The 14,347-nt window shown below is 40.5% G+C and overlaps 1 protein-coding gene and 1 long non-coding RNA gene across 2 annotated transcripts in view; one reads left to right on the top strand and one right to left on the bottom strand.

Moving 5' to 3' along the window:
* Positions 1 to 3,694: 3,694 nt before the first annotated feature.
* Positions 3,695 to 9,289, top strand: LOC149323149 (uncharacterized). The gene is made up of 4 exons (XM_089510038.1): positions 3,695 to 4,465; positions 5,523 to 5,600; positions 5,916 to 6,414; positions 9,222 to 9,289. The coding sequence occupies exons 1-4, from the start codon at positions 3,910 to 3,912 to the stop codon at positions 9,253 to 9,255; spliced, it is 1,167 nt and encodes a 388-aa protein (XP_089366164.1). The 5' UTR covers positions 3,695 to 3,909; the 3' UTR covers positions 9,256 to 9,289.
* Positions 9,290 to 13,963: 4,674 nt separating this feature from the next.
* LOC149323146 (uncharacterized) overlaps positions 13,964 to 14,347 on the bottom strand; it is a 35,769-nt gene continuing 35,385 nt past the window's right edge. The window contains exon 3 of the long non-coding RNA XR_016280068.1: positions 13,964 to 14,074. This is a non-coding gene — a long non-coding RNA (uncharacterized LOC149323146). The remainder of the gene's footprint in view (positions 14,075 to 14,347) is intronic.

The following is a 14,347-nucleotide window of genomic DNA, read 5'->3' as shown; positions in this document are numbered from 1 at the left end:
AACATTGTTCAAAGAAGCAAAGGTACTCCAGGGCATCCGTCTTCCAGATTTTGAGTTCCAGAAAGGATGGCCATGCTTTCATTTTCACCCTGCCTGTAAAAGGTTAAATTTTGTATTTACCCAGTGATGTTTGTCTTCAATGAATCCCTTCCTCAGTGCTGTAGCCAGTTACCAACCAAGCCCAACAGCACAACCTGGTACTTCTGAAGAGGAAAGCGGGGTCAATCAGAGTATGTGCTAGAATTTGCATCTAGTGAGGACATTTTCACAAGCTACAATGAAGAGAGTGGCAAGGTGGGCAAAATCACACTGAGGTTGTGTAGGATGACACTACTGTAATCCTTTTCTATAATGAACAGAGTGAGCAAATTAACAACCTGGCAATGTGCTGGAGTTCAAAGACAGAAGATGACATCCCCACACATCCAAGAGATCCTAAAAGGAAAAAGAGGACTGTGGCTGGGATATTGTCTGTTTCCACAATGGACAATGTTTTCTCTTGACTGAGTGACTTTTCACTGGATCAAAAATACAGATACAGGCATACTTGGCTGAAAATATCTCTTTATATAACTCACTATTAAAAATATAGTCACCAACATTCTACACCAGCTACTTAGTTAGGTATGCATAACTAAGTAATGCAATGGCATCACTTGGGTTGGTTTCACCCGGTGCAGTAACTCATGGTGTTACCACCACCCCCATTACCTCCTCCAATACCACACCAAAGGGAAAATTGTAATATACTGGAATTACAATAAAAAAACACATTACTCAGGATTCCCTTTGGTGTGGTATTGGAGGAGGTGACTGGGGGTGGTGGTGACACCATGAGTTACTGCAACGGGTGAAACCAACCCAAGTGATGCTACTCATAAATTTAATTCCAGTATATTACTGAATGTAATGGCAATAATTGTGATATTATAAACTAACAAAATCAAAATTATACCTTTAAATTTCAATACCATGCACAGCCTAAATGTATTTATATGTACATAATTTCATGTGACATCTAGGAGTAGCTGTGTTGGCCATATAGCAAATCCAATAACATCCAAATAATGATACCTTTATTGAGGCAACCAAAATGCACAATTGCATTTTGCAAGCTTTCGAAGTCACATTGGATTCTTCATTAAGCAAACATGGGAAAGAAATTGAAGATGTTAGTCATAGACCTGCATCAAAGTGAAAATTTTGTGAGCTGGAATGTTTTTAAAGAAAATTCAAAAATAATAAAAATATTTTAATTTTAATTTAATTTAATTTATTTTTTAAAAAAGAAAATTAAAACCTGATTTCTCCTTTCTCCACTCACTGAGCCTCACTCCATTCAACCAAGGGACACAAGTGAATGTTATAGCCTGTTTCTACCAAAAGGCAGATATTAGGGAAGCAGTCATTTCTGATTTATGGCAACCCAAAGGTGACCCTATTATGGGGTTTTCTTGGCAAGTTTCTTCAAAGGTGGTTTGTTATTGCCATCCTCTAAGAGACTGTGACTTGAAGGTCACCCAGTGGTTTTTAATGGACAAGCAGGAATTTTAATCCTGGTCTCCAGAGCCCAATGCTCAAACCACTACACCATGCTAGGTGTACATACCTGCACATATACATACACATACAGGTACCATCACACTCATACATATATATTAAGGCAAACTATTTCAAAGAAAACAGGAAAAGAGAATATTTAACTATTTATTCTAATAGGAAATTCTAAGATACTTTATCCTTCCAGCTCATCTGCAGTCACTGATGCAACAAATAAAGTTGAATGAAACTGCAACTTGAATTTTGAAAAACCAAACTAAATTCAGTTCCTCAAAGGACATTTCTAGAAAGCAAAAAGTTTCTTGTTCTGCTACTGCTAAAGAGTTTTAATAAGTTAGAAGTAGTAAGATTTATAATGTGCACTAGCATAGTAAGCCATTCGTAGAAAATAGAGGACTAATATGTAAAATCTTTGGTAAAAATTCAAGATATTGCCATGCCAAAGATTCTGGAAGATTGTCTCAATTTTTCACCAAAGCCGCTGATGTTTAATTGGATAGATTTCATTTATTCATCTATTCATTCAGCATTCTGCCTTTCTTCTAATATGTTCTTTGTATTGATTCCATTTCAGCATTATTAGCATTATTAACTGCTTAGCTTGTAATTATTAACTTGTTGGTGGGATGGAGTCATCTGCTCCTGGGCTAGACATAGCCCAGTTTCCTGTACATTATGATTCCTTAAGGAGACCCCACCAACCAAGCCCAATTATCATCCAGATTCTACCTACATCAAACTGGTGACAAAATTTAGAGCCATTACATGTAATTCTGACATCCAGCACATATATATATGGGAGGAAGGGTGGGGGACAAAGCTTCCAATTGAAATGATGATTTTGTCAGGAATTTCAAACTCCCTGCCATAGTTCACTGCAAAGTGGAGAAAAGTCCTGGGAGAGAGATAAGAGCTTACAAACAGACCTTGCAGTGCGGTCCAGTCCATTGTTATTATTGCAGGTCAGGATGTGTGTCTGGCTCATTCAGCTTTCCATTAAAAACCACATCTCTCTTTCAGGTTACAGTTCAGACTGCCTCTAAGGCTAAATCTAGCACTCTGTTGCACAAAGAAGTCTCACAGCTGGTTGATTTGCATGTAGATCCACTTTTAAACACCCAAACACTAAAATGATAGTTAAAATTTGTGAGTTAAGCACAACCTAAGCTAAATCTGGGACTCTTGCCTTTGATGCTAACTTTGGATTGAGCCATAGGAAGACCCTGCAACATTTAGTTGCTGAACCATATTTCTCTACTAGGAATTTTTTATATTTGCGGTAACCAGTGCTATATGAGTTAAGTATGAATGAAACTCCAGTTTGATAACCAGATGGCTTTCAAAAAGGTATAAATAACATGTGTGAGCAATCCAGACTCAACCTATGCACATATATATATATTTACAATGTATCCCAATAGACACATGGGTTATGCAGATATTCAAACTATACAGTAAACACTGGATAGGGTAGCAACATATTCTGGGTTGAATGACTGCATGATGTTTCCATGGATACAATTGTCTGTCCATAGGATTCTCTCTGCATGATCCGGAACGCCACTTTTCTATAGTGTTCTGGACAGAATTCTGAATCACATAGACAGAGCCCTGTACCCATGTAGCTGTTTGAGTGTAAGTTAATACAGACATTAACTGGATGTATATAGGTTACAGTGTGGCCTGTGGTCATAACCACAGTTTCTGCCACTCATGTATTCAGTGTACACAGTCTATATGTTAGCATAGTGATACTTCTGCTGGTGCTTATGATATTTGCGTTCTGTTGATGAGGGAATGAGACACCACACTTCAAACTACACAGGTAGAACTTCCTAGCACTTCAAATACAAACTTGTCAGAGCTGGTCCCACATTCAGCAGCCAAACGTCAAGTGACAAAGTGATATACATGGACATCTGGACTCATTTGTGAGTCATCAATCGGGAATGGATCAGATCATTCCAATGGAAAAGCTAAAAACTGGGATACCTGCTTTATTTTGGATGTAACATGATAAATTTTAACAGTTCATTTTTTCTGTCTCATAAGACAAATTAACTGTAGAGATAAGTAATAAGGAAGTCTGCTTTTTGCTGTCATCAAGTTCTTCAGATAACGACTCCATATCAATATAGCATTTTGGTCAGCATTATTTTTATTTCATTTGGAAGGTGAAAAGTGAGAAAGTTTGCAGGTCATTAAGCGAGGGGTGAGGAAAACCAGCTCCTGAGTGTTGAAAGAAAAAGGATTTTAAAATGCATCCTATTCCAAAACATCTAAAAACACTAGTCTTCTAGACGCTGCTCTGCAATCCAGAAAAAAAACCTCACTCTTTCCAACCCCACCATGATCACAAAGGTTTGGCTCCTTGACATTTGCCTTATAGTGTTGCTCCTTACTGAAACTTTGTCCCAAAATTGTAATCACCTTCGCAAAAGCCTTCTGGAAGATAACAAGGAGAACTTGGGAGTTTTGAGAAATCAAATGGGATCGGTTTTTCCTCTACAGTGCTTGAATGATATAATTAGCTTTTCATCCCAACCCGAAGAAGAAAATCTCCAAAATATTTTTGAACTCCAGAAGGAGAATGCCACAGTGGCCCTCCATGAAATCCTCAAACAGATACTTTGCATCATCGGTCAAAACCATACCAAATTGTCTTGGGATGAGAGTTCCATTGGTGTTTTTAAGATTGGATTGAACCAGGAAATTGACAAATTGAAACCATGCTTGGGTGAAGATGAAGAGGATGTCAGGGAGACAGTGAAAGCGTATTTCAAGCGAATCAAGGATTTCCTGAAAGAAGGGGAGTACAGCCAGTGCTCCTGGGAGGTGGTCCAAATTGAAATTAGTCGATTTTTTGTGGTGATGGGTCAACTCATCAGAAAGCTTCAGACAAAAGGTACTGTGCAATTCTTAAAGAGCACATTTGTTAGGAATCAAGCAAGCCATGTATTGAAAATGAAAAGGGAATGGCACTGAAATGCCAAAATGAAAAGGGAATGGCATGACAACAATAATAACAACAATATGAAAAAGAACGGCATCCCATTCCCTTTTTATTTTGTTGTTGTTGCTGTCATGTAGTTTCAATGTAGTTCCAAGAAAGTTATAGGAAAGTGGATAGGTAGGTAGGTGATGGAAGGCTGGTTAGGAGGGGAAGAAAATAAAATGTTGAGCCCCATTTTCCTTTGTAGCAAGATATTGGATCATCCAATTCCTTGTTTAAAAGGCGAATTTCCTCTCATCTGGAGATCTATTGTTGGATTGGGGGTCCCTCTCAGCCATTAATTTTTACATTCACATTTGGATATCCATAAATACTGTACAAATGAAAGGCCAGCCATGGTTCTCATAGGCACCAACGGGAAAGGGCAGTGGTGGGTTTTTGCCTGAGAGGGTTTTGTGACAATGCTAGTAGCTAGTATGGTATGCTAGTTCTATATTCTCATGCATGTTGGCTAGATACAATAGTGCTATTTTTTAAGTGGTTGATGGGAGGAAAAACCTAACTTTTAAACAATAAAAAAGGGGGGGATTAAGAAACACCCCATGTAGAGATAGTTGCCAGTTATGAGGGTACAGCTATGACAATTCTTCAGATGACTGGTTGCTGAGATAATTATGGGCAAAGTATACCTAAAAGCACCAGATCCCATCTGATCTTGGAAGCTAAGTAGGGTCGGCTCTGGTTAGTACTTGGATGGGAGACCACCAATGAATACCAAGTGTTGAGGGCTATACTTCAGAGAAAGTAACGGGCAAAAACACCTCTTAGTACTCCTTGCCTAAGAAGACCCTATGAGATTCATAGGATTACCATAAATCGACAAGTGACTTGAAGGCACATGCACAGATACACATAGAGAAGAGGAAGGTGATGCATGGAGGAAACCCACAGAAAATAAATGTGTGAAAGCACAGTCTCAATAAACTAACATTTGGATTAAATTTTACAGAAGCTGTTCCGGAACCTGAAGCAGATGAGACTGAAACTGGGACTACAGCACGCCCATGTCTCTTACCAGGGATATTTGGTGAGTAGGCCAAGCGGGAAGGTCATGTGGGAAGAGAATCTTTTGTGAGAAATTGTGAAAGAACAAATTTGCCTCAATGGAGGAGGTTTCATGTCTTGGTTATCTGGCAAATAGCAAATTTACTGATGGGGAATGAGCCCCCCTCTCCCCTAGGGTTTCTGGGGAGTTCACTGTGGCTACTCAGATGGCAGAAATTTCCCAGCCTGTGCAGAGATTCCAGTTTTACTGGGCTAGAGTATCTAGCTGTATTTAATTGAAGGATTGCATGGAGTTTACTGGCTACAGCTGCATGTTCATAGTTTGCTCTCTGTTTAGGATTTGCTCAGGGCTGTAGCCGACTTCGTGGAAAGCTACATGAAACCAACCAGGATAATTTGGAACTTCTGAGTACCAGAATGGGAACAAGCATTCCCCGAATGTGCATCAATGAAGTAATCAAGTTCTCATCCAGATTAGATGAAAACAAGCTCCCGAGCATTAATGAATTCCAGCCAGAGAATGCCACGGTGGCCATAGATGAAATCCTCCAACAGATCATTTACACCTTGAGTCAAAAACACGATGATTTGTCTTGGGATGACAAATCTGTATCTGTTTTCAAGCTGGGATTGGCCCAGGAAATTGTGACACTGGGACCATGTTTGCATGGAGGAATGGATGATACCAGAAAGGCAGTAAGAAACTACTTCAGACATATCAATAATCTTCTGAAAGACAAGGAGTACAGCATGTGTGCCTGGAAGATTGTCCAGATGGAGATTAGACAATGTTTAACAGTGATTGATCAACTCATCGCAAGACTCCCGAAACAAAGGTACTCTGCCTTTTTTAAAACAATAATTTTAGGTTTACATATTTATTTATCCATCCATCCATCCGCTTTTCTCCTGCTCTGGGGCCCAAGACAGTTTACAATAAATTGAAACAAAGTTAATTAAATTAAATTCTCATTATACAAGACTTAAAAATACAATCAAATAATCAATTCTTCTGAAAGCATAAAGTTAAACCACTTTAAAACATATTTAAACATAACAAAAAGATAAAAGCGCTTACCGGTAGAAAGAGAGCAGAGAGGAGTCCAATCAAACCACCCATGGGAGGGGATTCCAAAGCCTGGAAGCAGTCACCGAGAAGGCTGTCTCCCATCTCCTCACCAAACATGCCTGTGATGGTGATGAGACTGAGAGCCTTCTCCCAAAGATCTTAAAATTCAGGCAAGAGGGTTATATGTTTCTTGTAACCATCCTCAATTAGCAACTTCACTGCAGCATTCTGGACCCATTGAAGTGTCTCAATAGTTTCCAATGACAGCCTTACATAGAGTGCATTACAGTAATTCAAACAGGATATAAACAAGGCATGTGTCACCACAGCCAGAACCTCATGTCTCCAGGAATGGGGGCTGTTGAAATAGTTTTAGTCATAAACATGCACTCCTGACCACTGCTAAAACCTGGGCATCCAGGCTCAAATCTGAATTGAAGAATACACCAAAATTACAAGCTGGGTGTTTCAGTGGGTGTATAACCTCATACAGCACATGCCAAATCCCTATTCCTTGATCTGCTATTCAACTAACCAGGAGCATCCTCTTCCAGATAACCTCACCCAGCAGCTGTGGCATCTCTGCCTATGATGTCATCTGGTGTGAGGGCAGGGCTTTTCTGATGGGGCCGAAAGGGCACTCCCTCATCTTGCTGCCGCATGGTCATGGCGGCGCTGGATCTGGAAGGCAGCCACTTCCCCCTGGCTTTCTGAATCCCATGTGACTATGACCATGTGGGACCCAGGAGGCAGCCGCCACCACCTCCTGGCCTTTCGAGTCCCACATGGCCATGGCCACAGCTATGCATAGGACTCAGAAGGCTGCCACCTGCCTCCCCCCAGGGTGTTCCATCTCAGTGGATGACACTCCCCTCTGGGGTGTCACCTGGTATGGTCGACACCACTGCACCACCTCTCCCATGAGACCACTGCTCAGCTGTTTCATATATATGTTGAACAGCATGGATGAAAAACTAAACCCTGAGAGACCACAAAGGCCAATGGCCAAGAACCTGAACAGTCATCCTGCAGTACCACTTTTTATGATCTCCTTTCCAAGAAAAGCCAGGTTCACTGTAAAACAGTGCCCACAGTTGGCATTCTTGTCGGGTAGCTCAGACGTATACCATAGTTGATGATATCAAAAGCAGCTGAAAGGTCCAGCAGAATCAACTCTCCCTGTCCAGTGCTCAATGTAGGTCATTCACCAAGGTGACCAAAGCTGTTTCTGCCCTGTAGCTATTTCTGTTTGATAGAGTAAAAAATGAAGCAAATATCACAGCTACCAATTTGTTGTTGTTGTTGTTAACTGCCATCAAGTCAACTTTGATTTATGGCAGCCCCATGAATAAAAGACTTCCAGATCATCCTATTGTCAACAGCCCTGCTCAGTTCTTGCAGAATGAGAGCTGTGACTTTCCTGATTGAGTCTATCCACCTGCAATGTGCTCTTCCTCTTTTCCTACTGCCTTTTACCCTACCAAGCATTATCAGATTTTCTAGTGAGTCTTGTCTTCTCATGATATGCCCAAAGTACAGTTGGCCCTCGATATCCACAGATTTTTTTATTCACTGATTCAACCACCCACAACTTGGAAATATTTGAAAAAAATAAAATTCCAAAACTCAAACCTTGATTTTGCCATTTTATATAAGGGACGGCATTTTACTATCCATTGTACTGAATAGGACTTGAGCATCAATGGATTTTGGTATCCACAGGTGGCAGTAGCGGAGTGGGGCGGGGGGGGGGGCTGGAACCAAATCCCAGTGGATACCAGTTTAGGCATCTTGGCTTCTAACAAGAGATTGATTTGCTCTAGCACCCATTGTTTGTCTTTTTAGCAGTCCATGTATGAGATGATTTTCTTCCTATCAGCTTTCTTCACTGTCCAGCTTTCACAACCATACATAGTAATTTTAGTATTCAGTGATGTATCTTTATGCTTCAGGATCTTGTCTAGTTCTTTCATAGCTGCCCTTCCAAGTCCTATCTTCTTCTAATTTCTTGACTGCAGTTCTGATTAATAACTGAGCCAAGATGTGGAAAATCTTGGACATCATCTAATTTAAACTATGAAAATTATCTGTGGTCATCTACATATCTTAAAGTGTTGATGTTGCTTCCTCCACTTTTCATGCCTCCTTCCTCTGAGTCTAATCCTGATTTTCATATGATACATTCAGCATACCAGTTAAACAGATAGTGTGATAAAATGCAGCCTGACCTAATTCCCATGCAAATGGAAACCAGTCCCCTCCTCCATATTCTGTCCTGTATACAAGTTACACATGAGGACAATCAAATGTTGTGACACATCCATTTCTTCAAGAGCAATCCATAGTTTGTCATGATTTATACAAAGTCTGCTATAACCTATAAAGCACAGGGTGATTTTCCCCCTGAAATTCACCTGGTATCCATTGATGGTCTCATATCTAGGTACTAAGCAGGGCTGACCCTGCTTAGCTCCCAAGATCAGATGAAATCTGCTGCCATTAGGGCCTCTAAGAGAGCTGAAATGCATAAAATTAAAGGTTCAAAGAAGGTTAAAACATTCATTAATCTTACAGCTCCTGTACCCATACCCATGAAGGATCACAATGAGACCGAAGCCTATGTAATCTTCCAAGAACATCAGGTGAGCAAACCAAGTAGGCAAGTGAGCTTGTAATGAGTGTGTATTCTGTGATGGAGTTGGCTGTATGATGAAGGCATTTGTTTGCAAATTGTTTGCCAGGATGTTTATGGCATTTCTTGACCACTTCAATGACCAAAAGAGGAATGAACTGTATCTTATTTCCAGAGACAGCAAGGTGGCAATTATGTTTCACAGGGAGATACTCCAGGTTGGCATGGAGAGAATATGTGGCAACCAGAAATGCCAATGGTGTAGGGGAGGACAAATTGGGGTACTCACAGGAGCAGAATATAGCTCCATGTCATATTTATTGTATTATTTTATTTATTCCTTGCATTTCCCCAACAGCTGGGACTCAAAGCCCTTTACAGGATAATGAGAAATAAAAATAAAAACACACAAAATACAGATAAAAACATACAAAAATATGGTTAAAATGACATTGAAATGTCTATTTCATGTAGAATCATGTAAAACATGTTTGCTGAAGAGCAAAGGATAAAAGTAGTACAATGCACTATGGAAAGCCCCCTTTCTTGTAAAACAATCAGTTCCTCAAGGCTTGTTGATATAAAGAAAAAGGTTTTGCCTGCTGACAGAGGAATAATATGGGCATCTCATAGTTTGAGTTTGTTCCCTTTGGGAGGAATTTTGTTACTGTTAAGAGGCCACATGGTTCAAGCTATGAAAGAAAAAATGGGAGGAGTGTGAATATAATGAAATGTTTTTGTTGCTCTGTTTCAAACAAATGTTAAAGATAAGGCTGAATTGGCTGAGACCCAGAAGAGTTAAGTAGTTACAGGTTTTGAGATTTATGGAGGTGGAATTAGTTATTCCTCAGTGTTGGTCTAAAATCCACTCAGCATAAGAAAGGGTAATCTTTTATGCCGCCTATGCCAAATGATGCCCTGTAGAAACAAAATGGAATTTGTTTGTGGGAAAGGGGTGAAAACTGGGGATTATCTGTGACTCATTATCATTAACAGCATTAAACCAGGTGGGAATTTCAGATATAAATTAGGGACAATTTCATTTAGGAGAACGACAAGGTCCACAGCTTTACTATGGCCCTTTCCAAACGGGCCTTTTAGTACGTACTGTGTACGTACTAGGGTTGCCCGGAGCCGTCTCTTTTAGACGCCCCCAACCCTAATACGTACACAGTACATACAAAATGGCGGTGCCCTTTCTACATGGGTGCCGCCATTAGGATGTCATGGCCATGCCGCCTCCAAACGAAGCGGCATGGATGTGACGTCCTGCGCCACAGAAGGGCACCTGTGGCGCCCTTTCCACAGCACCAGAAGGAGCTCCGTTTTGGAGCTCCTTCCTTCATTTGTGTCGCTGGCGCAGCCTTTACACGGATGTGCCAGCGACACAAAAGAGAAAGGGCCCGAGCGGCCCCTTTCTCTTTTTCCCCACCACTGTCGGGGTGTCCTTGGGGCTTGAAGCCCCAAGGACACCCCTTTCCAGGCCGTGGGGAAGTGGCAGATCCAGGCCTCAGGGCTGCCACTGTGGCAGCTGAGGCCCCAATCCGTCGGGGAAAGGGGCGGGTACAGGCCGCCCCAAAAGGCTGGTCATTTACATTATTTGGACAAATAGTATTCTAAAATTTTCAAGTAATGTATCCAGTCTTTAAAAAAAGGATTCAGGCTGATAAGTGAGGCAGATAAAATGTATTGATTACAGAAGTATTTGCCCTTGTGAAAGTGGAGGTCAATTAATCCAGCATGGGTATGTTGGAGAACACATGAGGCATCCTTTAAAGTGAAAGGAGGTTTTTCAGTATCTGTTTCTTGAAGACCGCATAGTTCAACAGGGAGGGGAAAGGGTGAACTGAAGGACATACTGACACAGCAACACCACCAACAATCATGCCCTACTGCATGATGTCATTGGCATCCTGGCGTTGTCCCATTGTAGCACCATTGCAAAAGTGAATTTTTGCATGCTGGAAATAATCCATTAAAGACCACTTTTAGTGCCACCAAACAGTAGCTTTTTTGTTGCAGATCTCTGATCCCGCTTCCTTCCATGAGAACTCCAGTACTAGGTGGGATGTGGGCAGGTCAGGCATGTGGCCAATTAGTTCCTCTCTCAGAAGCTCCAGGAGATTTGTGCATGGAATCAACAGACTACTTCCCGTGGTTGGTCTAAGAAGACCATTCTTGGATGGAGCACCCTACTGGGTTGGTGTCATGTTGCAACGATGCTGTGACACCAATGTGGCAAGGCAACGGCTAAAATGCCAAGTACACTCCACTACACCATTTCAAATCAAAAGTTCAAAAGTTGTCGGTTTCATCTACACAAGATGAGGAAAAAGTGGTAGGGGCAGCATGGCCACCTTCTTTTCCTGTTCAACTTCTAACAAGAAAAGGTCTCACCCAGTGGTAGCCATTAGCATGATGTCTTTCTGCCATAATACCACCATGGCAAAACAAACAAACAAAAGGACCAATCATGAAGCTGGGGGTGGGATAAGGAAGGAGGCTATGATGCAGGTATTGCAGAAGAGAAATCTGTTTGTGGACTGTATTAATGGTGAGATTAGTGCAGAAAAGTGGCAAGATGTAGTACAATTCAGTGTCACAACTGTGAATAGCTGGAGTGGATTAATGCGGTATAAAGGAGAAGTGTGGTAAGACCCCAAGTGAATGACCTGACAGAGAGTAGCAGAGCAGATGTCATGGTTAGGGAAAGGACTAGCCATTGGCCCTGAACCAGGGGAGTAGAATCAGAAAAGGGATGAAAAAGCATAATTGGTCTTTGCCTCAGCTTGTGAGGAAGAGACTAGGGCTACATCCACACTGCAGAATGAATGCATTTTGACACCACTTTAACTGTCACAACTCAATGCTATGGAATTCTGGGATTTGTGGTTCTGTTAGGTATTTAGCCTTCTCTATCAGAGCGCTTAGATGTCACAACAAACTACAAATCTCGAGATTCTATAGCATTGAGCCATGGCAGTCAAACTGCATTAATTCTGCAGTGTGGCAGCAACCTGGATGGGTTACTAGACTGAATGTTTATAATATACAGTTTTCCCCTTTGTAAAAGTTAGTAAAAACCTTTTCTTACTGACCTCAAATATCTGATTCATTTCTTTCCATTCCTGGACATGACTGCAAAATCTCTGTAATAAAGCGTAGTTCAACATTTTAAAAATTTCTGCGATATCTACAGTCAGCCCTCCATATCCACGGATTTAACATATTATATTTTTAATTTTAATATATATTGATATATTTTAAATTCTAAAAAGCAAACCTTGATTTTGCCATATTATATAAGGGACACCATTTAACTGTGCCATTGTATTTAATGGGACTTGAGATTTTGGTATCCAAAAGGGGTCTTGGAACCAAATGCCAGTGGATACCATGGGCCCACTGTATATCAAAAACCTTTATGTGTGTTGTTCAAAATGCTTCATATCTGAAATCATGAATTTAAAGAGAGAGGTTTCTGTTTAAATACAGACTTTGCATCTTTTTCCTCTTCTTTTTCAGATTTACTTGCGAGTCATTGACATAGTCATAGAAAAACAGCTGAATGAAATTGCAACATGAAAAGAGTAAAGCATTCAGCTTTCCCTGGATATTCCCCTTGACAGATTTTTAGAAAACAAAACATCTGTTGCAAAATTGTTTCACTATATTTTAAAATAGTATAATAAAATTTTGAACTATGCAGGGCTACACTGAAGACTTGCACAGAAAATAAATGTTGAAAAGGAAAACACAAGACTTATGGAATAAAAACAGGACAGCCAGAAGATTCTGTGCAAAATTTTGTCCACCTTCTGTTAACCTAATGACATTTAACTGGAGGAATGTTGTTTGCATTGAATACAGCAATGACTCTGTAGCATGTTCTGTCTTTAAAGATCTAAACTGTGATGCCACAACCACTTAAGTCCACTCAGAAAATGCTATTTACATTTCAGAAGCTATCATATCTTCTCATATTGCTTGCATGCATGGAGTCATTTATGTCCTTTATTTAATGTCATGAATTTATTCTGTTTATTTATTCTATATTTTCATGGAATGAAAACTAATATTCATTTCTATTAAAAATCATAATTCCAAAAACAAGAGTAGTTTGTGGCACATCGGACCTTAAAACTAGCTGCTTAGTTGAATTAACAAGAGTATGAGGGTGTGATTTAGGTCCTTTAAACCCTCATGGACAAGGATGGGATATTTTGGGCCCACAGAGCTATGTTTCATTGCAGAATCTAAACAGAACCCGGTCTACAATGTAGGCATTGTAGTATGGTCACCCAAACAGGTGAAAATTATGGCCAGAATCCCGTATCAGCTTATACTTAAGTAAACACTTAAGTAAGTAGCTTCTCCTGGACCGATTTCTCCAAACCTGATTGAAATATCATTCATCCATGCTCTGACAATAGTGAAATGGATCTCCTTCACCCATGGAGCTGATGCCTGGCCAAGTAGTTTGGGGGGTGGAGTGGGGTGGCCAAGTTACAATCATCGCAAAAATATCACACTCATGACTAAATGTTCATAGAATCATACTTGGAAGAGACCACAAAAGCCATCCGCAGTCCAACTCCCTGCCATGCAGGAATACACAATCAAAGCAACAGACAGCCATCCAGTCTCCTTTTAAAAACCTCCAAAGGGGGAGACTCCACTTCATTCCAAGGCAGCTTATTCCACTGTCAACAGCTCTTACCATCAGGAAGTTCTTCCTAATGTTTAGGTGGAATCTCTTTTCCTGTAGCTTGAATGCATTGCTCTATGTCCTAGTCTTTGGGACAGAAGAAAACAAGTTTGCACTATCCTCAATATGACATTACTTCCAATATTTAAACATTGCTATCATGTGTAAATGATAGTGTAGTAGTATAGAAGTGTAGTAATGTGGTAGAGTGGTTTGAATGTTGGACTATGACTCTGGAGACCAAGGTTCAAATCCCAACTCAGCCACAGAACCTTACTGGGTGACCCTGGAGAAGTCACACTCTTCCAGCCTCAGAGGATGGCAATGACAACACCCCTCTGAAGAAACTTGGCAAGAAAA

This window comes from Sceloporus occidentalis, unplaced genomic scaffold, assembly GCF_023333645.1.
Source record: "Sceloporus occidentalis isolate IW3139 unplaced genomic scaffold, rSceOcc1.0.p SCAF_1, whole genome shotgun sequence".
In the NCBI taxonomy this organism is placed as follows: Eukaryota; Metazoa; Chordata; class Lepidosauria; order Squamata; family Phrynosomatidae; genus Sceloporus; species Sceloporus occidentalis.
Note: the sequence above shows the minus strand (reverse complement) of the source record. Positions and strands in the feature narration are given on the sequence as shown.